This window comes from Myotis brandtii, unplaced genomic scaffold (genome assembly GCF_000412655.1).
Source record: "Myotis brandtii unplaced genomic scaffold, ASM41265v1 scaffold513, whole genome shotgun sequence".
Lineage (NCBI taxonomy): Eukaryota > Metazoa > Chordata > Mammalia > Chiroptera > Vespertilionidae > Myotis > Myotis brandtii.
This window is the reverse complement of record NW_005369552.1, coordinates 2,612,694-2,639,487: the sequence shown is the minus strand read 5'-3', so window position 1 is coordinate 2,639,487 and position 26,794 is coordinate 2,612,694. Positions and strand designations below refer to the sequence as shown.

General features: G+C 37.3%; 1 protein-coding gene across 4 annotated transcripts in view; it reads left to right on the top strand.

Annotated features, from left to right (window-relative positions):
• The window catches only part of KATNAL1 (katanin p60 subunit A-like 1), a 99,081-nt gene extending 88,190 nt beyond the window's left edge, over window positions 1-10,891 (top strand). For all 4 annotated transcript variants that reach the window (XM_014548571.1, XM_014548573.1, XM_005877256.2 and 1 more), the window contains exons 9-11: window positions 4,052-4,186; window positions 8,849-8,975; window positions 10,331-10,891. In XM_014548571.1, the coding sequence (XP_014404057.1) occupies window positions 4,052-4,186; window positions 8,849-8,975; window positions 10,331-10,529 (461 nt within the window). In that variant the 3' untranslated portion in view covers window positions 10,530-10,891. The remainder of the gene's footprint in view (window positions 1-4,051; window positions 4,187-8,848; window positions 8,976-10,330) is intronic.
• The last annotated feature ends 15,903 nt before the right edge of the window (window positions 10,892-26,794 follow it).

Genomic DNA, 26,794 nt, shown 5'->3' with positions numbered 1-26,794 from the left:
CTCCCCTGCTGGCCTGTTTGCTCCCAACTGCCCTCCCCTGCCAACCATCTTGTGACGACATGGGTGTGGCCATCTTGTGACCACATGGGGGTGGCCATCTTCTGAACACATGGGGGTGGCCATCTTGTGCCAGGGTGTGATGGTCAATTTGCATATTACCTCTTTATTACATAGGACTTTATTATGTAGGATATCCCTGATAACAGATGCAAAAGTTCTCAATAAAATATTAACAAATTAAATTCAGCAGTGCATTATAAAGATTATACACCATGATCAAGTGGGATTTCTTCCTGGGATGCAAGGTTGGTACAGTATTTGCAAATCAATTAATGTGATATACGTAAACAAAATGAAGGATACAATAATATGAACACATCAGTAGATGCAGAAAAGCATTTGACAAAACCCAGCATCCATTTATGATAAAAACTTTCAGCAAATAGAGGGAACATATGAGGGAACCAAGGGAGCATACTTCAACATGCTAAAGACCATATATGACAAACTGACAGCTAACATACTCAATGGAGAAAACTAAAAGTGTTTCTCTTAAGATCAGGAACAAGACAGAGATGTTCACTGTTACCACTCTTATTCAATATAGTTCTATAAGTCCTAGCTACAGCAATCAGATAAGAAGAAGTAAAAGAAATCCAAATTGGCTAGAAAGAAGTAAAACTGTCATTTGCAGATGGCATGATATTGCATACAGAGAACCCTAAATATTCCACCAAAGAACAACTAAAAATGATAACTGAATTCAATGAAGTAGCAGGATACAAAATAAGTATTTAGAAATTGGTTGCATTTTTATACACAAATAATGAAATACCAAAAAGGGAACTAAAAAATAATCTATTTGCAATTGCATAAAAAAAAGAATATCTAGGAATAAATTTAATCAAGGACATAAAAGACCTGTACTTGGAAAATTGTAAGACATTGGAGAAAGAAATTAAAGAAGATACGAGTAAGTGGAAGCATGTACCGTGTTCATGGATTGGAAGAATTAACATCACCAAAGCAATCTATAGATTGAATGCAATTCCTATCAAAATACCAATGGAATTTTTCACAGAACTAGAACAAATAATCCAAAAATTTATATGGAACCATGAAAGATTTTGAATAGGCATAGCAATGTTGAGAAAAAAGAACAAAATTGGAGGTATCATACTACCAGATACCAAACTATACTACAAACTATACTCCTATGGTAATCAAAACAGCATGATACTGACATAAAAAGAGACACATAAATCAATGATACAGAATAGAGAGCCTAGAAATAAACCCACACGTAGATGGTCAATTAATCTATATATATAAAAGCCTAAGTGACTGTTACAACCAGACGACCGGCCGGTAGCTATGATGCTCACTGACCACCAGGGGGGCAGACACTCAGTGCAGGAGCCCCCCCCTGGTGGTCAGTGTGCTTCCACAGCCAACCTCCCATGGCCAGCCAACCTCCCGCAGTCCTTTCCCCTGGCCGGCTGGCCCCAATCAGCCCCGATTGCTGGCCAGGCTGAGGGACCCCAACCATGCACAACAGGCAAGAACATACAGTGAGATAAAAACAGTCTATTCAATAAATGGTGTTGGGAAAATTGGACAGATACATGCAAAAAAAATGAAACTAGACCACCTTCTTACACCCTATATGAGAACAAGTTCAAAATGGATTAAAGACTTAAATGTGAGAACTTACAAAACTCCTAGAAGAAAACATAGGCAGTACATTCTCTGATATTTTTCTTAGCAATAATTTTTTCTGACATATCTTTTTGGGCAAGGGAAACAAGAGGAAAAAAAAGTTATGAGAGTTCATCAAAATAAAAAGTTTTGCACAGCAAAAGAAACCATCATCAAAATGAAAATACAGCTTACTGAGTGGGAGAAGATATTCACCAGTGATACATCTGATAAGGGGTTAAGTATCCAAAATTTATAAGGAACTCATACAACTAAACACCAAAAAAGCCCAAACAATCAAATTAAAAAATGGGCAGAAGACCTGAATAGACACTTTTCCAAAGAGGACATAGAGATGGCCAATAGACATATGAAAGGATGCTCAAAATCATTAATCATCAGAGAATTGCAAGTTAAAACCACAGAGAGATACCACCTCAGACCTACCACGCACACCTGTCAGAATGGCTACCCTATATAATAAAAGCCTAATATGCAAATTGACCAAACGGCAGAACGACCGGTTACTATGACGTGCACTGACCACCAGGGGCAGCTTCTGCGTTGAGCTTCCCTCTGGTGGTCAGTGCACTCCCACAGGGGGAGCATGCTCAGCCAGAAGCTGGTCTTATAGCTGGTGAGCGCAGTGGTGGTGGTGGCAGCCTCTCCCGCCTCTGCTGTAGGCGGGCGGTAAGGAGCAAGGGGTCCCAGACTGCGAGCGGGATGTCTGACTGCTGGCTTAGGCCCAATCCCCAGGGGTTTGGGCCTAAGCTGGCAAGCAGACATCCCCCAAGGGGTCCCAGACTTTGAGAGGGCGCAGGCCGGGCTGAGGGTCCCCCTCCTCCAGTGCATGAATCTCATGCACTAGACCTCTAGTCATTAATAAATCAACAAAAAACAAATGCTGGCGAGGATGTGGAGAAAAGGGAATCCTAGTGCACTGTTGGTGGGAATGCAGATTGGTACAGCCACTATGGAAAACAGTATGGAGGCTCTTCCAAAAATTAAAAATGCAACTGCCTTATGACCCAGCAATTCCATTCTGGGTATATATTTATAGAAATCCCAGACAGTAATTTGAAAAGTTATATTAACCCCTATAGTCATTGCAGCATTATTTATAATAGCAGAGATATGGAAGCAACTCAAGTGCCCATCAACAGATGATTATATAAAAAGTGGTGGTATAAATGTTTATATGTGTATACACACACATATACATACATACATACACACAATGAAATATTACTTGGGCATAAAAAGAATGAAATTTTACCATTTGCGACCACATGGATGGACCCAGAGGGTATTATGCTAAGTGAAATAAGTCAGACAGAGCAAGACAAATATCAGATTATTTTATTTATATGTGGAAATTAAAGAGCAAAATAAACGAGTAAAAGTAGAAACGGCCTCATAGATATAGAGATCAGACTAATCGTTGCCAGAGGAGAGGGAGGTTGGGGGTGCTAGGTGAAAGATGTGCAAATTGGTATTCACAAAATAGTCCAGGGTATGTGAAATACAGCATAGGGAATATAGTCAATAATCTATATATATAAAAGCCTAAGTGACCATCCAATCATCTGACCAGTAGCTATGACACACAATGACCACCAGGGGGCAGACGCTCCGACTGGTAGCTATGATGTGCACTGACCACCAGGGGGCAGACTTGGCAGCTGCGGTTCTCAGGTGACGTACCCGGAACCAGAGAGGAGGGAGTCCGATTCCGGGGTGCATCACCTGAGAAGTGCCCTCTTGCAATCCGGGACCCCTTGGGGGATGTCGGAGAGCCGGTTTTGGTCCAGTCCCTGCAGGCCAGGCCGAGGGACCCCACCAGTGCACGAATCTGTGCACCAGGCCTCTAGTATTGTAATAACTATATACAGTGCCAGGTGGGTACTTGAAATATCGGGGGGAATCACTTTGTAAATGATTGCCTAATCACTATGCTGTACACCTTAAGCTAATATAAAATTATATTGAATGTAAACTGTAATTGAAAAGTAACATTTAAGATAATAACAATTTTTGAGGAACTTCATGGTTTAAAAAATCAGAGGGATAAAACAGAAGAATCTTTCATGCCTTTTATTTTCAGAGGAATATACTTTATTTTCTTACAGGAAAAAAAAGGTTTTTCTTGTTGGATTAGAATCCTATAATAGATGATGTGGACTCTTCAGTTTCCTTTTTTATAGTTATCTGTTGAAGTGCCTCGTCTGCCACCATCCAGAAGTCAGAAGGACTGTTATTTTTATCATTGAGCCTATATCACCAGCCTGTGACTGATGCTTGGAGTGTTAGTTGAATGAAAAAATAATGGACTTTTTCCTCTTACTGTATGTAGGTGTTGGAGGAGCTTTAGAGAATGATGATCCTTCCAAAATGGTTATGGTATTAGCTGCTACTAATTTCCCATGGGATATTGATGAAGCTTTGCGAAGAAGATTAGAGAAGAGGATTTATATACCTCTCCCAACAGGTACAATGTATTCCCTTTACAGTGTTTCAATTTTTTTTCCTGTTATCTTTTTTTCCTCTTGTCTTTATTCCATTGACATTCTGCTAAAAGAAGTTTTTAGCATTACAAAACCTATTTGCAGTACATTTCAGAGCAGCTCTTACACTTAGAGCAGAATTCATGTTAATAAATTGGGTAGGACATCTTAGTTTTTACTTTTATACTTGAAGAGTCTTCATTAAACTTTAAGTGTTTAAAAATAAAGTTTCCTTGAGATATTCTGCTTTAGAAAAATACCATTTTATCCTATTGATGAACATTGAAATTTTCTTAAGGATTTTTTTTTTAGATTTATATATTCAGTGAAATGTATAAATCTTTAGTGTAAATTTGATGAGTTTTGCCAAGTGAATATTCCTGTTTAATTATTATCCTACTCAAGATATAGGATATTTCTTTTATCCCAGAAAGTTTCTCTGTGACTCCTACCAATTAATCCAAACCCCTTTTTCTTTCCTGATTTTTATCACCATAGATTAGTTTTACATATTATTAAACTCCATATAAATGGAATCATGACATATGTACTTGTGTATGTGGTTACTACTCAACATAATGTTTTTGAGATTTATCCATGTGGTTACATGTATCAGTAGTTTATCTGTGATATTATTATACTGAAATTTTTTATTCTCTTTTTGATGGACATTTGAGTTATTTTGACTATTATGAATGAAGCTATAAATATTCTCATACAAATATTTTTATGTACGAATGTTTTTATTTCTTTTGGGTAATGTAGATAAGAAAGGAGTAGGTGGATCATAGTGTAGGTATATGTTTGATTTTGTAGCACCCAGACTATTTTCCTTAGTGGTTGTACCATTTTATACTTCCATCATCAATAAATGAGATTCCAGTACTTCCACATCTTTGTCAACATTTAGTATTGTTGGTATTTTAATTTTAGTCATGTTAGTTAAGTGTGAAATGTCATTTTATTATGGTTTTAATTTGCATTTCTCTGGTGACTAATGATGTAGAGCACCTTTCTGTGTGCCTGTCGGTCATTGGTATATCTTTTGTACAATGTCTTTTCAAATATTTTGTACAGTTTTTAATTGGTTTATTTGTTGTCTTATTCATGCAGTGTAGTTCTTGATCATGTAGATGCATTGTTAATATTTTCTTCCACTTTGTGGTTTCCCTTTCAATTTTCTTTATGGTGTCTTCAGTAAGCAGAAGTTTTAATTTTTATTAAGTCTTCTTGTCAAATTTTTCTTTTTGGATAGTGCTTTTTGTGTCTTAAGAGTCTTTGCTTACCCCAAGGTCAAAGGTTTTCTTCTTCATGATGTCTAGGGTCAGAAATGGGAAGGTTCAGTAGCTAAAGATGACCCACATCTGGAGCCTGGGATCATCTGGAATGCTGTTACCCACATGCCTGGTGGTTGAGGCCTAGGGCCTCAGCTGGAGTACCTCCATGTTACCTGTAGACAGACAGATTTCATACATGGTAGCTCAGGGCTCCAGGTGTGATTATTACACTGGAAAAGTTGCAAGGTGCATTATTAGGACCTAGCCTTGAGGTCATGAATTGCCACTTCTGCCTTACTCTGGGTGGAAGTATTTACAAGCCCAGCCATTTTCAGGAGGAAGGGAATTAGACTGCCTTTGGGTGGGAGGAGCATGTGTGGGATAAAAGAAACTCTTGCAGTCATCTTGTTAAATTCAGCCTTCCATGATCAACTGAAGGCAAGAAGTCAAGTAACAGGACAGGTGGAGATTGGCCTGACACTAAATCTCCTCTTAGTTCTTGCATCTAAAAATGGCAGTGTCCACCTGGTCAGCCTAATGGTCTCCTTTCTCCAGCCCCCTCTAATTCTATTTTCTTAGACTAACCTCCTTAACCATCAAGGCATCATCGTCTCATGGACTCTCAGTAACTCTCATCTCTTTTTTTTTTAGGTTTTTGTTTTGTTTTGTTTTGGGGTGTGTGTGTGTGTGTGTGTGTGTGTGTTTGCTTGTTTCTACTGCAAGTTCACACTTTCTTTCTCTGTTTGTGTCACTTGCCTTTTGTAAGTGCTCTGTTGTACTTTTCCTACTGACCTTTTTTCACTCTGTTACATGTGTTTTGCTTTCTACTTCCACATCATTATTTATGATGCTCCCATTTCCTAGATTGTTCATGTTCTTCCCTTCCATTTAAATTTTATTATTTCTCAAAGTCGACATTAAAGCATTTAATTCCGAGGTCTTCTTTGCCCTGGCCTATCTCTCTACGTGAACTCTACATCCCTGGGTGTTTCATCTACATGATCTGTCTCACAGATTATCCTTCATAAAAGGGATCTGGGTTTTCTCGATTTCCCTCTACTCCTATTTGGTGGTGATAGGACAACGAACATTTACTGAGTGCTGACTGTGGGCAAGGCTTTCAGTGTATTAGCTTATCTAACTCTCACAACAGTCTTATGAGGTAGATTCTGTTCTTATCTTTATTTTACTTATGAGGAGGCTGAGTCACTGAGAGGTTAAATATCTTGCTCAGGGCAGCAGAACAGGGATATGAGCACAGTCTAGCCCCAGCATACACACACTAATTATCCACTTCACTGAACTACCTAGTGTGTTTAAAGAGAATTGTTATCACATATTTATTTATACTTAGAATGTGTGTTAACTTGGCTCTGTAGCCATGGCAGGTCTTTATACTATTATTAACGCATTAACCCCTCGTTAAATCCTTTTAAAAGGTCATTGATTCAGTTTTATGGAGCTGATAAATCCCACTTAGAACCTTCTAACAAATCACTGATACAACCAGTATTAAAAGTTAATCTTCCCTAAATCATAGTTATCAGGGAAAAGGAGGACACTTCCAACTAAGCTTCAGACCACCAGGCCCTCACTTAGGAACAGGTTCATTTAAGTTGACTGTGCACTGTAGACCTTCCTTTCTGGGGGATAATACATTTCATTCTATTTGGTGTTTAAGTTCTTAGGGCAGTCACAGTAAAACATTTGCTTTAGAAACACCGTGGTGGTCTGCTAATGGGACTAAAGGAGCAAAGCGATATTTGTTCACTAACACTCATCTGCTCCATGTGGGGCACTGTGAAATGAGTTCCTCTGTTAAATTCAGAGTTCATTATGGGGCCATCAGGAGCACAGCCACATTCTGTAGCAGGGGACCCAGGAACTTCCTCCCCTTCTCTCTTTCTTCCCACACTCCTGCTGACCACCTGAGTGGAGGAGTTCTTTGGCCCTACACCACTTGCAGTGTACCCTGGTGAACTGCAAGGTGGGCTTACTGGCTAGGAATGGCCAAGGATTGGGAGCTCCCAAGGTTAAGGAATTCTGGAAATAAAGGTTTTTCTAGTCACATCCTTTTTTTGTGTGACAATCCCAGATAATACTTGGTTGCTTCTTTTTCCACTGTGGTTGCTCTTTGCTTTGCTCTGTGTGTGTATGTGTGTGTGAACACTGTTACACAGATACAGAAACATAGATTAAAATACTCAATTATCCTGACTAGGTGGCTCATTTGGTTGGAGTGTCATCCTGTACACCAAAAGGTGGCAGGTTTGATTCCTGGTCAGGGCACTTACTTAGGTTGTGGGTTCCATCCCTGGTTGGGGCATGTACAGGAGGCAATCGATTGATGTTTCTCTCTTTTTCTCCTTCCCTTTCCGCCTCCCTCTCTCATTCCTCTCTTGAAACATATCCTTGGGTGAGGGTTAAAAAATTTCCTGATAAGTGTGATAATTGCAGGGATAACTCTGTCCTTAGGAGATAAGTATTGAAGAATTTAAGATGAAGTGTTGTGATACCTACAGCTAGCTCTCAATTCTAAAACGGGCAGGGAGGAGAGGAGAAGAGAAGGGAATGATAATGGCAGTATGTTGACAATTGGTGAATCTAGATGAAAGGTAAGTAGGTGTTCATTGAGTTTTTTACTTGTAGATTTAAAATTTTTCAAAATAAAAGTGGGGGAAAATTAAATTTCATTTTTATATATCAGGAAATAATAAAGAGTTAGATCCAACTATTCATTATTTTACTGTGCTGTATTAAGCAGATTTGCTACTAAAACAGATGATAAAACTGTAAGCATGGTTGTTTTTTAAAATATTGTTTAAATTGATTTGTTTGAGTTTAGACATTTTAATCATACTGGCATAGCAAATGTCTGTGGGCTGGCTTTCCAAGTGAAACATTTAATAAGCATTTTGTGCTAATTGTTGTGTTCCAGAAAAATAAAATTGGATTTTTACAGAACTATTGACTAGAGTTGCAGAACTCCTTTCCTGTATCATACTAAAGAGTGAGCAAAGTAATTTATAGAAGTTAAACTCCATGCAGTCTAGTTTCATAAAACTTAGGCCAAATGTTTTTCTTTTTTTGTTTTTTACTGAAAGCATTTCTGGTGCTTGAATACTGATGTTTTTATTTTACATAAAAGGATCTCAGACCCATTGTTCTCATAGCAGGTATCATTTTTTTCAAATTTTAGTTATTTCAACCAAAGCACATAGGAAGTTAAATCCCAGGAGTCATGCAAAGATTTGATAATACTTGTAGACTCAGTTACTAACTCTGTGTCTGCTCCTGAACATTAATATGTGATTTCTCATCAAAATGATATAGAAAAACATCTAACAATAACAAAAAATCTTCTAACAGCAAAAGGAAGAACTGAGCTTCTAAAGATCAATCTTCGTGAGGTTGAATTGGATCCTGATATTCAACTGGAAGATATAGCGGAGAAGATAGAGGGCTATTCTGGTGCTGATATAACTAATGTTTGCAGGTATTTTTTAAATGATCTGTGACCTTAGAGATTAGTTATATATTTGGCAGGAGGACTGGTCTCAAAGATAGTATAGTTATTAGCCCTTGACATGAAACCAGCCACCCATTTTCTTGAAATGATCTCCCGATTTTTCTTGTTTTTTTTTTTTTTTTCTCTCTACATACTTTCACTCACCCATTTTCTTGAAATGATCTCCCGATTTTTCTTGTTGTTTTTTTTCTCTCTACATACTTTCACTGTTCATGGTTAGATGAATAACTACATAGCAATATGGTCACCTTTTCTATCCTGTGATTTTTTAAAAGAAATTATTGTGTCTAGCACATCCTAAGGTTAATTTAGCCCTAAATTGGAGCCTAGTTTCATCAACGTGTAAAATAACAACTCTTAGTTTTGGTTGGCATTATTTTAATATTTGCAGATGAATAAACTTGACCAGTTTAAGCTGTGAAAGATAAATATATATTAAAATTTTCCTTTCAATTTAGTGAGATTATAATTTTTAGATAAACTACCACACTCAACAAAGAGGATTTTTTTCTTTTCTTACTTTCCTAATGGTACTTAAGTTGACATCAGTGGCCTTTCTTTAAAACCACAACATCTATGTTTCTGACTTTTTCTACCAGTATTTTTCCTGTGTGCATCTAAGTTTACTGGCACACAGTAAACTCACAATAGTTTATATTATAACTGTAGTAAAGTATATAAGAATCTGAAGTTTTGGTTGGCTTGGTATCCTAATAGCTTTCTCATGAGCACTAATTGTCCATTTTCTCTAAACCTTCATAGTGATTTACAAGTCTTCAGAGTGGAGCTGAAAATAGGACCTGGAGAAGTTAGATTTGTTATTCTTTTAGTTGCCTACAAATTCTCTGTGTAGGGAATTCCACATCCACTATATGCAAATACATTCATGTTCTAGAGAGAGAAGTTCCTGGCTTTACCTCCTCTAATTAGATTATAAACAAATTGGTATAGATTTGAATGATACTAATACTGAGCCATATGTTCATTTCTAAGTGTACAATTCAGTATTTTAAAATTTTAGTTCAGTTTTCTAAACTTTTTGGTAGTCTTTGTGGAACAAGTGGGGAAAATAATAATCAGTATTATCTGAGTCCAATATGGACTTTTAGGGTTCATGAACAATACATTTTATGTTTAAGTCCTTTCCATTCTGTTTTAACCTTTCGTGAACTCCCAGGGTGTCTCTGAGGTAGAAAATTCCACACATCATCATAAAATCATATGACATGATCTTTTGAATGTTTTCCCTTAACTTTGTTACAGCTGAAAGTGTTTGTAGCATTTGCAACAATAAGTATTCACTGACTCTGGTACATTTTTAGGGATGCATCCTTAATGGCAATGAGACGGCGCATCAATGGCTTAAGTCCAGAAGAGATCCGTGCACTTTCTAAGGAGGAGCTTCAGATGCCTGTTACCAAAGGAGACTTTGAATTGGCTCTTAAAAAAATTGCCAAGTCTGTCTCCGCTGCAGACTTGGAGAAGTATGAAAAATGGATGGTTGAATTTGGATCTGCTTGAATTTCTATCGGCTCTTCCATTTCTGGTATTTTTGTTTATAAAATGTGAAGAAATTTCTTCATATAGGTTTGGAATTTTTCATTGGAGAGATTTTCACTTAAAGGCAAATAACCTAAAACCACAGAGTATAAATGTTGTTGAAAAATGAGAAAAGCTTACATAAAGAGCCTGATGCACCCCTAAAGCAGGGTGTCAGGGCGGCAGAGGAAAGGGATCGGTGTGCTATCGTGGAAACTTGTTTACAAAAGATTTAGAAGGACCTCTGTTCCTCACTTGCATTTGTTGTCATCTTAAAAAATATGGTTTCATCAATTTTTAGAGAGAGAGAAAGGGAGAGGGATAGAGAGACAGAGATATTGATGAGAGAGAAACATTATCAATCACCTACCACCTGCACACCCCCTACTGGGGATCGAGCCTGCAACCTGGGCATGTGCCCTGACCGGGAATAGAACTGTGACCTATTGGTTTGTAGGTTGATGCTCAACCATTGAGTCACACCAGCTGGGCAGTCGTCTTTTGTTTTTTTGTGTGTTTTTCTATTCTTTTCTCTAAACATGAGGGACCTACATATGTTGACTTTCAACATTAAAACTGAGTTTGTGTCAGATTCATTACTTGTTGTTAAGAATGATAGTTTTGGATTAGATATTGAATTTGCTAGTTAAACCTCTAGAATTCAGCTACTTACTGTTGGAGTCTATCATATGGTTTGAACTTTTACCCTTCCTTTCCCCACCATTTTTTTCTATTAGCTACTTAGTCATTTGTTGAGCTCTGGGCAAGAATATCCTAGTGCTTTGTGGTTTTTGAGTCATTTTGCCAGGTTGTTTCTCTGGTCTTTAGTACTTTTTGCTGGTACTTCTCATATTTCATATTGAAAGAATGGGAAGAATATTATGATACGATGTACTTCTTCATTCTAGACCTCTCAGTTTTCACTTTTCTTTCAATGTGGTCAAACAGGTAACCCCCTTATTTTTTTCAGCTCCAACACTGTTTGATTTTTGTTGAATTTGACTTCTGTATTCTGAACAAGTCCACTCTCTTGAGTTAATGCAAAACAAACAAAACAAAATCTATAATTTTCCAGACAGCTTAATAAAATAACCTCATGTATAATGAATGATGTTCATTTGAAAAATTTGAAATTGTTCTTTGTCAAGGTTAAGAACTTGTACACATGGTAAGAAGATTGAGATGAAAACCTGTCATGCTCATTCAGTTTAGCAGGAATTAGACAGAAGGAGGCCAGAAAAAGTAGATGGGCATATATCTAGTCACCAGTAGAGGGAGTTTTCTGATATTAAAAATTGAAATTAAAATTGTTTAAAATTGCATTTATCCTATTTTGATTGGGCAATCTATGCTTTGATGGTCAAGCTTTTAAGATTTGTATTTGTTGATATCCTGAATTCTCAATTTTGGAGAGCACCTACTGGTTTAAAATTAAAAATAATATAACTCATTAGACACTTTAAAAAAGCCTTAGTATCTTGAATTTTTTTCCCTACTAAGAGCTATTTAATTTTCAGATAAGTCTGACACTGACCTCCAGTGTTCATATAATGCTGTAAGTTATCCCCCTTTCCTCTGAGGCATACATTATAGGAGCTAAAATGATAAATCTATTAAGATTCTAAGATTTTAAAATCATGATTTTATTTTAATTGAATTCATTCATCTTGAAAATTGAGATGAGAGAAGTTTCCTTTTATTCTTTTTTTCTGCCCAGTTTTTATTTTATTTTAAACCATTCTTATTTTTCAATTACAGTTGACATGCAATATTATACTAGTTTCATGTGTACACTCCAGTGATTAGACATTATATGACTTACTAAGTGATCATCCTGATAAATCTTGTACCCATCTGACACCATCCATAGTAATTAGAATATTATTGACTGTATTCCCTATGTTGTACATAACTATTCTGTAATTACCAATCTGTATTCTTAATCCCTTCACCTTTTTCACCCATCCCTTAACCCCCTTCTCATTTGGTGACCATCAATTTGTTTTCTGTATCTGTGAGTCTGTTTCTGTTCTGCTTGTTTGTTTATTTTGTTTTTTAGATTTGATTGTTGATAGATAAGTATTTATTGCCATTTTATTGTTCACATTTCTGGTCTTTTTTTCTTTCTCCTTCTTCTTCAAACCCTTTAAAATTTCATGTAATACTGGTTTGGTGGTGGTGAACTTCTTTAGCTTTTTCTTGGGAAGCTCTTTATATGTCCTTCAATTCTAATTGACAACTTTGCTAGGTAGAGTGTTCTTGGTTGTAGGTCCTTGCTTTTTATCACTTTGAATATTTCTTACCACTCCCCTTTGGCCTGAAATGTTTCTGTTGATAAATCAGTTGACAGTCTTATGGGAGCTCCCTTCTAGGTAACTAACTGTTTTTCTCTTGCTGTTTTTAAATTCTCTCTTTGTCTTTATCCTTTGACATTTTAATTATGATGTTGTCTTGGTGTGGGTCTCTTTGGATTCATCTTGCTTGGAACTCTCTGTGCTTCCTGGACTTGTAAGTCTATTTCCTTCACCAGGTTAGAAAAGTTTTCTGTCATTAATAGGTTTTCAATTTCTTTCTCTCTCTCTTTTCCTTCTAGCACCCCCATGATGTGAGTGTTGGTATGCTTGAAGTTGTCCTAAAGGCTCTTTATACTATCCACATATTTTTGGAATCTTTTTTCTTTTTGTTATTATGATTGGATTTTTTTTTGCTTCCTTATGTTCCAAATTGTTGATTTGATTCTCAGAATCCTCTACTCTACTGTTGAATCCCTATAAATTATTCTTTATTTCAGTTAGTGTATCCTTGATTTCTGACTGGTTCTTTATTATGGTTTCTATGTCCTTTTGTATGCTATTGAATTTCTCACTAAGTTTATCTACTTTCCCCTAAGTTCATTGAGCATCCTTAAAACCAGTGTTTTGAACTCTGCATCTAGTAGATTGCTAGTCCCCATTTTGTTTAGTTCTTTTTCTGGAGTTTGTTCTTTTTTTTTAAAAATATATTTTATTGATTTTTTACAGAGAGGAAGGGAGAGGGATAGGGAGTTAGAAACATCGATGAGAGAGAAACATCGATCAGCTGCCTCCTGCACACTCCCCACTGGGGATGTGCCCGCAACCAAGGTACATGCCCTTGACTGGAATCGAACCCGGGACCCTTGAGTCCACAGGCCGACGCTCTATCCATTGAGCCAAACCGGTCAGGGTTGGAGTTTGTTCTGTTATTTAATTTGGGACATGTTTCTTTCGTTTTTTATTAAAGAAATAATCCCATTAAGATCTTGCAAACTATTGCCATCCAGTAACATTTTTTTCCTGATATCCTAGGGGCAATCATTAATGCATTATTGTTTTGATTGCTAGAACTTGTTTGTATACTTTAGTGGATTAGTTGCAGCATTTTCTAGGGTTTGTGTTACTTGTCTTGGCATGCATTTCATTTTTTAAAAAATTCTTCATGGGTAATGATATGGTGATTGTGATTTAAATAAATTATTAGTTAAGCAGTGTTTGGAAACTCAGGCTTCCTGGAAACTTACCTTTTCCAAGTTAAGTGAATCAGGTGTGCTTTGTTACTTCCTTTGTTTCTCATTTTGCTCCATCAGTAGGTGGTGAATACTCTGTATATTTTCAACCCCTTGAACCACCCTGAGGAAACCCCACAGGTGTTCTATCTGGCCTTCGCAGTACATTGTGTGTACACCATCTTTATTGCCAGACAGAGTGTTGCCTTACTCAGAATGAGAGCATTGTTGTTTTGCTGTGTTATCAAATCAGAAAGGTTTGATTCCTCTAATTCATCCAAAAGCATGAGTATTTTGGGTTTTGCAGCACTACCTTGTTAGGACTCAGTTCAGCAGTTCTGTCTTGCAGACAACTGTTCAGATAGTTGTTGCGTTCAGCAGATTTGCTTTGGGTGCTTACTGTGTACAAGAATCTGGTTAGGGGCTCTGTGCTTACATTGTTGAACCAGGCAGCATAGATTGGATTGGGCACTTTCCATAACTACACAGTGTAGTTTTTGGCTCCAACTCATGAAACTAATTCACATCATAAATGGAGACGCACAGTCGTCTGGGTGTGCTTTGGAAAGATAATAAGTAAAATATTTTCTCTTTTTCTCTCTTTAAATCTGTTTTAAAGTTAGAACTGATATCCATTTATTAGAACAATATAATTTATAGATCTGGCTATATTTATTAATCATTTTTGTCATTTCCTAAGCTACATGTTTATTGTAAACATGCACACATGTAACTATGGTAGGCACATAAACATGTTATGTGTTGTTTGTAAACATTTGCTCTCATAATTTTTTCATTTTTTGAAGAAATTAATATTGATGAAATATACCAAACAAGTAGCTCTTTAATGTAGACTGAAACCTTCTAGTAATGCAAGTAAACAATAGATAATGACATCACAGACTTCATCTTCTGGTCAGCGGCATTATAGGCATTGCAGAGTAACCAGACCCACCTGGGAGTGGAATCCGTCTCTAGAAATACCAGGACCGCTTGGTAGAGGACACATGTGGTCTAGCTGCATAATTAAGGGCTTTTTCTGAGCTCCCGAGATTGCAGTTTTATGCTGCAATATTTGACTGTAAAAAATATAGGCTGGCACTGGCCGGGTGGCTCAGCTGGTTGGAGCCTTGTTCTGTACACCAAAAATGTTGCAGATTGGATTCCTGGTCAAGACACATATCTGGTTGCAGGTTTGATCCCTGGTCAAGGCTCATTTTGGGGACAACCGATTGATTTTTCTTTCTCACATCGATGTTTCTCTCTTTCCCTCTCCCTCTCTCTTCCCCACCTCCTCTATCTCTAAAATCAATTTAAAAAAAAAACAACCCATATTTTTGGGTGAGGATTAAAAAAAAGAGTAGGCTAAAATCACTAATTACTCAAAAAGTGAACAGGCAAGTGTCTGGTGAATCTACTATGAACAAACATACAGATACCTCAGGAAAAATGTGTGTACAGATCAAATGTACAATGTAATTGTCACTCTTCCACTTTGCTACATCTAGCCTGACTGTTGAATATGAAATTATTGATAGGCTTTAAGTTTGGAGCAGCTAGAGCTTGTTTGACTTTCTTCCTAGGAAAGAAAGTCAACACTGTGTACACTGTTGAGTTCATAGTGAGTCAAAACAGGAACCAGTTGACATGGTTATGTTTCACTCCCCCTCAACCCTAACTTGAGATGCAGTAAAGGACTTAGGCAGGTATTTCTTATTGTGCGGGCACTGGCTCCTTCAGTATTGTCTTGATTATTGAGTCTTTTTTGTGTAATAGTAGATTTCCACTCTCTCTTTGATCTTATTGATGATAAATACCTTAGGATATATCCCGTATGACAGGCATAAAGCATTAAGGATATTTGCTGGCCTTTTCCAAGAAATGGCTACAATAACTTGTATGAGGAGACAATAGTAATTATTTTAATATTTTTGTATATTTTGTTCCTTAACTTTTTGATTGTGTAATATTTTTTGCATACCACTTAATTTGTGATGTACATAATATTTATGTAAATCTCAGAATCTGTCACAATAGCAAAGAAGTAGGAATTACAGTTGGAGGGAGTGTTAGGAGATAAAAGTCAACTCCACATGTTTTATTCTCATCTCCACTAATTATTTTTTCAGAAAAAGCTAAAAACTCTGTCATAATGACTATATTTACTTATTTATACTTTTAATTAGATTTTTCATACTTATTTAATTGTTGGGACATTTGCTTTTAATATTATTTCTTAATGTGGAAACTGTACAAATATTTAAAAAATAAAATTCCTAAGATAATAGATGTTTTTAAACATTCACAAATTAACAATAATTCTTTGAATTTTTATTAGGTTTTTAGGTTTTGGACAATTCTTTAAACATTTCTAAATTTCCAGGTGACTCACTAATAAAACAAAAAATATTAAGGTAATGTCATAAAATTTATTAATTTTATTTTACCTTTCTCATTAATTGACCTTATTTTATATATGTATATAAATAACCTGGATACTGTTCTGTCACCAGCAGTGTGTAGGTTTTTGTTCATTTGGAAATTTGGCACAACATATAGGAAATTAATAGAGGTTTTCCTCCAATAAAAGGGTTCTCATTTGATTTTATGTTCAAAACTATAAAATGCACTTTTGTTTTACAACGTCTGTTGGAAAACCTGAGTCTTTGCACATGTTATTTCCAGAGTTTACCTCAGTTAAACAGGCTTACTTGGTTTTAGGTGGGAAGGAAGGGAAATTATTTAAATTCAGTTCATCCCTCTTGCCCTCTCCCATTAACTCTTCCCCCCCCGTGAATCTGTTATTTAAAATATTTGTCTTTCTTTCTTTGGCAAAGCCACATATTCCAAATTAAGCTTCTGTGAAATGTCTGAATTATTCTTCCCATCTTTGTTATGGCCAGCTTCATCACACATCCTCCTAGTTTCTCATAACTTCATAAGTACAAGCTAATGTGCAACATTAGAAGTCTGGGAACCGAACTCTAAGAACCTAAGTACCTCATGAACACACATGGGGATGGGCACACACGCTCAGCAACAGAGTGCCTTCAGTGCTCATGGTACGGACAGTGCCCAGCGAGATCGCTTCACTGCGTGTTATGATGATTGGTAATTGTTTTCCTGAGATTTTTGTTTCAGTGTTTGTCTCTCAGTATTTTGAACTTAATTTAAAGAAAAGGATGTTTCTGAATTGTATTTATTATATGTGATTTTCCTTACATGTTGTGCTGCTATTTTGCTAGTTTTGTGAGCTTAGTTGTGTTTGTTCACAGGTTGTAATTTGTTAATAAATTTATAGAGTGTTGCTTGTTGTTTTCTTTGTGGTTCATATTTGATGTACAATCACTGGCCCACTTAACTATCACCAGTGTGAGTAATAAATCCCTCCTTAGTAAGCAATGACTTTCCCCAAATATTAATTCTTATAAAATCACATATTATAAATCTGACATTTTGTGTTTGCCATAGATTATACGAATAATTTTAAGGTCAATGCAGGTAAGATGATTGCCTTTTCAACTATTCTAACTGATTTAATAAATACACTTGTGTTATTTGTGTAAAACATTTGCAAACTGGATGTCCATATGGTGAATTTTCCAGATGACTCTGTCTGATCTTGTGAGTCCCCCAAATTGTTTTTTTAAATTCACAGACTTTTTTTTGAGCAGTTTTAGATTTACAGAAAAATTCAACAGTGAATAGAGTCCTCAAATATTTTCTCCCTCCACCCCTCCAGTTTCTCTTTTTTTTTACAAATTCCCTTTTTGGTACAAATGTACCATATTGATACATGATTATTACTAAAGTTCATAGTTCACATTAAGGTTCACTCTGAGTTGTACAGTTTAATGGGCTTTGACCAAAGCACAATGCTGTGTGTCCACCATTACAGTATTGCACAAAACAGTTTCACTGCCCTAAAATCCTCTGTGCTCCCCTGTTCATTTCCTCCCTCCCCCTAACCTCAGACAACCACTGATCTTTACTTACTGTCTCTATAGTTTGCCTTCTTTCACTTAGCAATATGCATTTTAGGTTCTTTCACGTCTTTTTGCAGCTTGATAGTCCATTTCTTTTTTACCATGGAAAATATTCCATCATAAGGGTGTGCCAGTTTGTTTATTTGTTCACCTACCGAAGGCCATCTTGGTTGCCTTCAAGTTTTAGCAATCAGGAATAAAACCACGACATTCATGTGCAGGTTTTTGTGTGGACCTGTTCATTTCAGTAAATACCCAGGAACGCAGGTGCTGGATATATGGTAAGAGTATGTACAATTTTATAAGAAAATGCCACACGGTCTTCCAAAGTGGCTGCACCTTTTCCATTCCCAGCAGCAATGAGAGAGAGTTCCTGCTGCTCCGCATCCTCCCCAGCATTGGGTGCTATTGGTGCTCTGATGTTCCGTTCTGCTAGATGTGCAGTGGCATCTCATTGCCATTTTAATTTCCAGTTCTCTAATGATCTAATGTTGAGCATCTTTTCATTTCCTTATCTATTTTTAATTGTTTTTTTATTGAAACCCTACTAAAATGTAGCATACTTTCCCCCTGACTTGTAAAATAGACAATTTGAACTTAACCCTTTCTTTCTGATTGAGAGCAACCCCCATGATATGCCACCCTCAGCAGCTAGTGGAGGGTAGCAGGGCTTTTCTGTCTGTCACTAAATGGTCTTTGAGTTTTGGTGTTTGCTTTTGTAGTATGTTTACTCTTCTGTTTCCAGGCTGTTGACCTTTATTTCTCTTCCAGTTTCCTACCTCCGGTCTTCAGTGAACTTCGTGAAAATAGTTGTTAGAATTATGGGTGAATTAGGAGTACAACTGTTTGGGGATGAGGAGTGGTATGGTGGTTTATTGTTTGAGCATTGGTGCTTTGTATCATTTCTCTAGGCTGTCTATGGCCTTGTTAGCTTTATTTTTAGTTTCCAGAAGTATTGCAGGTAGACCAAGTATGAAGTAGAGATTTATGCATAAACATGTTGTCATGTAGTTTTATAATATTTATTGCTGGAAGGGACCTAGCAGCAATTTCATGGCCCTACCTTTTTTTTTTTTTTCCTTGCCATGACCATTAATGAAGACTTGATCTTTTTAAGGTATAAAGGAAAAGAATTAGGTACAGAATTAATTAGGGACAAAAAAGGAAACCTTCCCACTCTTCCTTTAGTCCTTTCTCCTTTCTCCAGAGCATATGGCCAGTGCTTCTTAGTACTGTGACATGGTCCCTGGCTCCTGCGGCAGAGCATACTCGAGTGTTGAGTATTTGCCCAGAGAATCCAGGTATTTAGTTGGAAACTGTGAGATAAGAGCTTTGCCTGGCCAGCATCAGCTGCACCTGGTCCAGACAGACTCAGGGATTCACCTGGGATCTCACAGCCTCTTGTTCACAGCCATCATGCCCACAATTCCAGGACAAGCGAGAAAGGGGATCAAGGAGCACACATGTTCAGTACCTGCTTCCTGCTTTCTTTATGATCAGAAAAGGGTGATGGTCAACTCTTCCCTAATTTTAATTTTCTAAGATCCTCTCAGGATCTTTCATGTAAGTTTTGAGAGGTTCAGCACATTGAGACCTGGCATTGGGAGCAAATAACTTGGTTCAGTCCCCTCATCTCATAGGTGAAGGAACTGAACCCAGGAAGAGTTTAAGGCATGTGTTCAAGATCACATTCTGAACTGGGCTACAGGACTTATATATCTATTTCTGATCTTGAAGAATGCTGCAGATAAGGAGTAAGGAAAGTGAGCCAGGCAGCAAAATGCTTGTTAAGGAGCTTTAAGCCTCTGAAACATGATACAGATTATTTACCCAAGTTGATGATAGTTAAGAATAGGAAATATAAGATAAATTGACATCATAGGCCCTAGCTTGTTTGGCTTAGTGGATAGAGCATCGGCCTGCGTACTGAAGGGTCCCAGGTTTGATTCCAGTCAAGGGCACATGCCCGGGTTGTGGGCTCGATCCCCAGTAGGGTTGCGTGCAGGAGGCAGCCAATCAATGTTTCTTATCATTGATATTTCTATCTCTCCCTCTCCCTTCCTCTCTGAAATCAATAGAAATAAATATTTTAAATAAATAAATTGACATCATAGGATTGGAACTAACATTTATAATGTTTGCTTTGGGCTAGATACTTTTATTAAATCCATATGTTAGCTCTAAGATCTATTTACGATTGTTTGCTTTTTGCAGAGGAGGAAACTAAGACTTACAGAGTGACTTGCTCTTGTAATTTGACTCTTAAGAAGTGGAAGAAGGAATGGAACCTAGGTCAGTTTCATTCCAGAGCCCATTGCTTTGTATTCCAGCATTACTTTCAACAATGTTAAGTGCAAAAGTACTCGATTTTTGAAATGATTATGTTATACTCACTCATTTTTTGGAGGTTATTAATCACTCTTTACTTTCCCTTTCCTGAAATGCTTTAAAAAAAACAAAAAAAAACTCAGGAATATTATATTGACTATAATATATCTGGTTACAGTATTTATGCTTATAATGATAGTGGGAAAAGTGTTTCTTGTGAGATTAAAATGAAGTTGGGAATATTGCTGCCATTTTCTGTGTTTGAGTGTAAATACACACCTACTAATTTCCATGGCAGGCTTTATGAAATGAGCCAATCATTCTGAGAGTTTCCACCACCAACTTAAGTGACATAAAGCTCTAAGTTCTTTTTACTAGTGAGCTTCCTTACAGTCTCTGCACACTGGTGACAGGTCCAGAGCTGTGTATATTGTCACCGTCAATTACTAGGAGAGCAGCCCCAGTATTATTCTTAGCTCTGGGTTCAATGTCTGTATTTGGTGTACTACCCCTGAGCTGAGTATAGTTTACAGTGTCAAAATGCTTTCAATTAGCACATCTTAAATTACCTTCTTTAAACAAATAACTAATCATGGGATGACTCCTGTATTCCATAACATAAATCCTAAACTATAAGTGATTATTATGAAATTAGACTTGGGTGAATCAAGCTTCATTTGGTATTTGCAAAATACCTTAAGCTATTTTTCAAACATCTTGAAATATATTTAAGTAACATTTTTCAAACATATTTTATCAAGCATATTTTCTCTAATTTTTAAACCCTTGTGTATTTTTTAAAAATATATTCTTTATTGATTTCAGAGAAGAAGAGAGAGGGAGAGAGAGATGAGAGAGAATCAGTGATGAGAGAGTATCATTGATTGGCTGCCTCCTGCATGTCCCACATAGGATGGAGCCTGCACCCGGGCATGTGCCCTTGACTGGAATTGAACCTGGGACCCTTCAGTCTGCAGGCCAATGCTGTATCCACTGAGCAAAACTGGCGAGCAACCCTTGTGTATTTTAAGGAAAATTTAATCCATATGTTTCTGATTCATTTGCACTTAACTTGTCAAAGTTAATTTTTAAGAACAATTTGGTTTCCAAGAAGCCTTAGGAGGAGCCCTTCTCATGAGTTTTGCCAGCCTTTAAAAGCCTTTTTCCCAATCAGAACTTTTTTCCCCAAAGATAAATGTGGATGAAATGTTTTATTTCAGTTTACAATGCAGAGCCCATATTTCAAAAGCTAATCTAGTTCTGAATGTATTATAATAAGTTATTCTGCATTTACTATAAGAACTAGCTTCGTTTTTTTTTTCCAATGGGAAGAGTTTATAATAAATGTGCTCTCTTGAAAACAGTGCACCTACATGCTATATTATTTTCCCAGATTCACAGCACAGGTGACAAATGTGGGTTGATCAAACATACCAAATTAAGGTAACTACTTATTGGGAATCTGTCACGTGTGTGGAATATGTTTACATATCTTTGTACACATTGAAGTATAGATATATACACACATAAAAATGTTTAAATTCTCAGAGGTTATCCTTTTTGTTTTTACCTGTACTTATAAATTCTAACAAGACATTACTGTATTCTGGATTTAAATTAATAAATTATTGTGAAATGACTATAATTGTCCTCATCTCTCTTCAGAAATGTTTTTCCCCTGAGATTTAGTTCAATAGGTTTCTGTTGATTTGCAGTAGGTTTTGAGAACAGCTTTTTAAAATTTTAATTGAACAGGTTGATTGTACGAAATCTTCTTAGAAAAAGTAAGGTCATTGCAATGAAGGTAAAAGGAAATATGCTGACAACTAATTTAACAGAATGTCACACACAACAGAGACTCTGGAAAAGATTTGCAGACACATAGCAACAAAAGAATGGCGTGTGCTCAAGGCAGCTAGAAACTGCATTTGGAAATATTCACGTTAGAAGAACATGAATATTTTTCTTGGATTCTCATTAGGGAGTTGTGTGAAATACAGACTTGCTAATCACAAGAAATAACCTCTTCAGTTCCTATTCATTTTTTCTTTGAATTTTTTGAGTGGAATTATTAAGCAATGAAAACATTTTTTCTTTACTTTTCAAGGTATACCAATTTTTTATATATTTTGTTAATTCTATAAACTCAGTATTTTAGAAAGAGCTTTTATGCTGGACAAATTCCTTTTAAAAATTAGCAGCTAGCAGATCTCCCTCTTCGTCCCCTCAGGCATGTTATCTTTACCTGTCTTTGTCTCTTAACCTGCAAGAGCCCTTTTGCCTCTGTAACTTGTTTCCTGAGCCCATTCCTTCTACAGCTCACTTCTTCTACCTCTGTGACTTTCTAAATAAACTTTCTCCTATAGTGTGAGTCTTGGCTCTGAATTCTTTCCTAGCCAGAACTCAAGTACCGAGGTTGCCGAACAGAGGTCTGGTCTGACTCCACAGCCTAAACCTGGTGCCATTCTTGCCGCCACCAACAGTTGCATTTTAAGAAGGATGGTAAATCAGCAGAAACTGTAGATTAACTGATTTATGATCATATACTTTTTTATAATCCCAGTCTTCAAATTCCAATGATATTGAATTTGAGGTGATTATAAAGTTTATATAATAAATATTAGAATATTGGAAGTTATGCCATAAATATTGTGTTTGAAATAGTGGGGAAATCAGGGTGCACATAAATTCTGTGCACATTTTTTTCTGACCAACAGTCAATTATCTTCCAAATGGAAAAATAATTACCTAATGGTAACTACAGAAGAAAACTGTGAATAGTAGTAAGACAATTTTTAGCATTTTTTAAAACCAGGATGAACATTTCAGTAATAAACGTATCATGGTTAAATTGAGTAAACTCCCTAGCAAGGGCAAAGCATTCGAATAAGTGACAGTGTCATTTAGTCTGCCTGTGACAGTAGATAACTGTAACAAACTGGATTAAGCATTTGAAATTTTGTTTCCACCTTGGAAATACCTACTCTTCAAGTGTATTTTATTAAGTAGGGGTGCAGAAGTAGCACATTTAGTTAATACCTTTTAAAATATATATTTTTAGAGCACTTTACACTTTGTGTGACCACAGGCCTAAAAAATAATGTAAATAAAAATAGTCATCACTTCTTAAAAAACAATTAAAATTAACAACTAAATTTTCCTTTACTTAAACTAAATAGAAAAACCTCTTCTATGAGGAGACTTTAAACCTTTTACTTTGTGCTTTTCATATAATTATTTTACAAAGAAATTATGCTCACAAAATTATTAAGGTCATTTTTAAAAAGCAGTATTTATAGAAATCAAGTCAATGCTTGCTCTTAACGTCTGTCTCCCAAAAGCCCTTGGTCTGAAAGTCTCTCATGGCTCTCGACCTCATGTCTCTTCACTCATAGGGCGGACTGTGCTGGTCGTTGTGTGCAACCTGGGACAGTGCTCCACAAATGTCTGTAACGATTTCTCTCCAGGAATAAGATGTTTGTGAGTTTTACACTGTTACCATATTGATAGTTTACAGAATATTTATGATTTATATGACTATTTGTATGTAATATATTAAAATATTCACAAAATTAGAAAATTTAAAGACTGGCAATATGAAAACACTGAAAAATTTAATTGGTGCAAAATGCCCTAGAAAATTATGGATACTATTTGTATTGAGATTAAATATGCTTTTAAACCTTGGGCTAACTAGGTATTATGGTTTCGTTTATTTCAGTGCTTAGTTGTAATGACTATTGTGGGTGAAAAAGTTACTTCATAAAGGTCTGTAGATCCAAGTGGAAGAAAGAAATCATTGGTGCAATTATAATTCATTTTTAACCATTCCCACTAATTCTACAGAAGGTTTTATTTAACTTTGTTAAATTTGCATCTTCCCTGATGTCAGTCAGTTCTTACAGATTAACTGGAAGGTGCATTTTATATGAAGTTTCAAAATTCACTGAACCTCTTCATTTGGAAGATTTTAAACACATTGGAAAATGGTTTCAAGTTTAAGTTGCACATATTAGAGTTTTTAGTAAGAGACTCATTCTTGGCAACAAAATGAGGGAACAATGGAAACGACGCCTCAGCCCAAGGACTGAGAGCCTGCCCTCCGCCTGCCTCCCTGAGCTTCCTGTGCCTGAGCTCCAGTTCTCAATCCGCCCCTGATTGGTCCCTGGTTCTGCTGAGTCTGGAGGTGCTGGTCTTGAATGACGTAGAACTAGTTGAATCCTCTTGTGAGTTTTCATTTCTCCTCAGTCTTAAGATCCTGGCTTTTAGATGTGATGGGAATATGTCACTGTCTGTTTCTTCCTCTTCAGTGTTCAGTGATTCCTGTGCTAGTGTCCACAACACTCTCTCCAGCTTATGTTCCGAATGTCTCCTGGGGAGGTACTGGGTTGTGTCGTCCTGGCATTGGGTGGGACATCCAGACGGCATCAGCCACTGAAGGTGGTACCGCTGCTGCTTGCCGGCATCTCGTTCATGGAGCAGGAGGACTGGAGTTCCACTTAGATGAGTGGAACAGAGACCCTCAGCTATTGACAGATGTGAGAGTCCACCTGGAAGGGGATATTGTGCGACTGACTGGGGAGGATGGTCATGAACCACAGTGTTTGGTCCTAGTTGCACTGTGTGTACTCTGATCAAAGCATTGTTCCTGCTCTTTGGCTCGAGATCTGTTAACGGCCGCACAATTTAAACAAGGGGTCTGTTTGTTGGGTCATAAGAGGTGTTAGGGTTTTGTGAGAACTTTTGTCCCGAAGTCAAAAACATGGATTCTATCTCCAGCTCTACCACTTCCAAGCTGACTGACTTTGAGCAAGTTACTTATCCTCTCTATACCTCAGTTATCTCATCTTAAAAAGGACGGGCTAATAATAGTGCCTTCTTTATAGAACTGTTGGGAAGGTGAAATGAGATACTGAGTTGAAAGTGCTCTTCACTTTCTGGCTCCACAATAACGCTCAGTAAACGGTAGCGGCAGTGGGTGCTAGAGCTGGCGCCCCTAGGCGTTCCCACAGCTGGGTCTTGAACACTCAGGAGTGTTGCCAGGCTTTGAACTGCGGATAGCTTGAAATTGGCCATGGTGGGAGTATGTACACCTGGAATCAGCACACACTACACATCAAGGCTTCCTCCTTGAGAGCCAGTTTATCAACTCATCACAGGTAAGCTATTTTAATCTTGTGTGGGGTTTTCTCTTTATTTCTGCCAAAACAACAACAACAACAAAACACCCAGCTTTGGATGCCTATCCTGGCTCCTTGTCAGTCCCTCTGGAATTAGTAGACGGGTAACATCCCTAACCCCTACCAGGCACTGTGAACAGGAGCAGTTTGATTTGCAGTGACCCGTTTTTGACTCAAGGGGTTTTGGATCTGCCAAAATTAGGGACCAGCTTCTCTTTTATTATATTGCAATGTGGCAAATCTTCGGACCCTGGAACTAGACCAAAGTGTCTGTACACTGTAGTCCATGGCAAGTACAATCTGAGCTGTATCTAGGCAGTACCCACAGCTTTCAGCCTTTTGCCAAAGGGGAAGCTCTTCAATCACCCAGAAGGTTCTGAACCTCACAACTGGCATGGCTTTCCTGGCAGTCATGGAGACACGTGCCCACAAAAGTGCACCAAGTGCTGCAAGAGCTGTGCGGCCGTTGTCCCAGCAGAGGTAGGAGAGGCAGGAGGAGGAGGGGATTCTGTTCTCACTTTTTTTAGTACCTTCCCTGAACCAAAGAAATGGAGCTTGGTGGTGGCACCCAATTAGAATTTCCTTGCGTCATTTAGCACACTAAGGATCAAATGTCTCTCTATTTACAATAGAAACAAAAAAGCAAAGCTCTTTAAAGAGGGAATTTACAAACGGCACACTGTCTTTTCTTATTGTAGAAATGTGCACATCTAGAGAGGGTCACACAGCTTTGTGTACCTGCCTAAGGAAGCACAGACCAGGGTTATTTATAGTCCCATTTGCTTTTCACAAGAAAGAGAAAGCAGTGCATGATATCAGGGTCTCCAGTTCCATAAAGGAGAGGCTCCAAGGTTTTCTGGGTAAGGATGTTTTCTGTGTAACCCACGGAGGGCGGTGCAGGAAGGGGCTCTGGAAGCACTGGCCAGGACTTATTTTTCCATCTATTATAATTTTAATCTTATATGAACATTCATTTATGGGGCCTGTCATTGAGACCTTTATAAAGCCAGTTTAAGTTATTCACTGCTCAGCAGATTCCAGGCCTTGCCCCTGCCTTGAGGACCTTGTCCTGGTAGAGAGAGCCCTGGAACAAGCCACCATAGGTTTACAGTGGTGAGTACGTGAAACACAGAGTTTATTCTTGTGTTACTATTTATTAATTATTGTATTACTAGAGGCCCAGTGCACAAAATTTGTGCAGGAGGGGGGGGTCCCTCAGCCCAGCCTGCA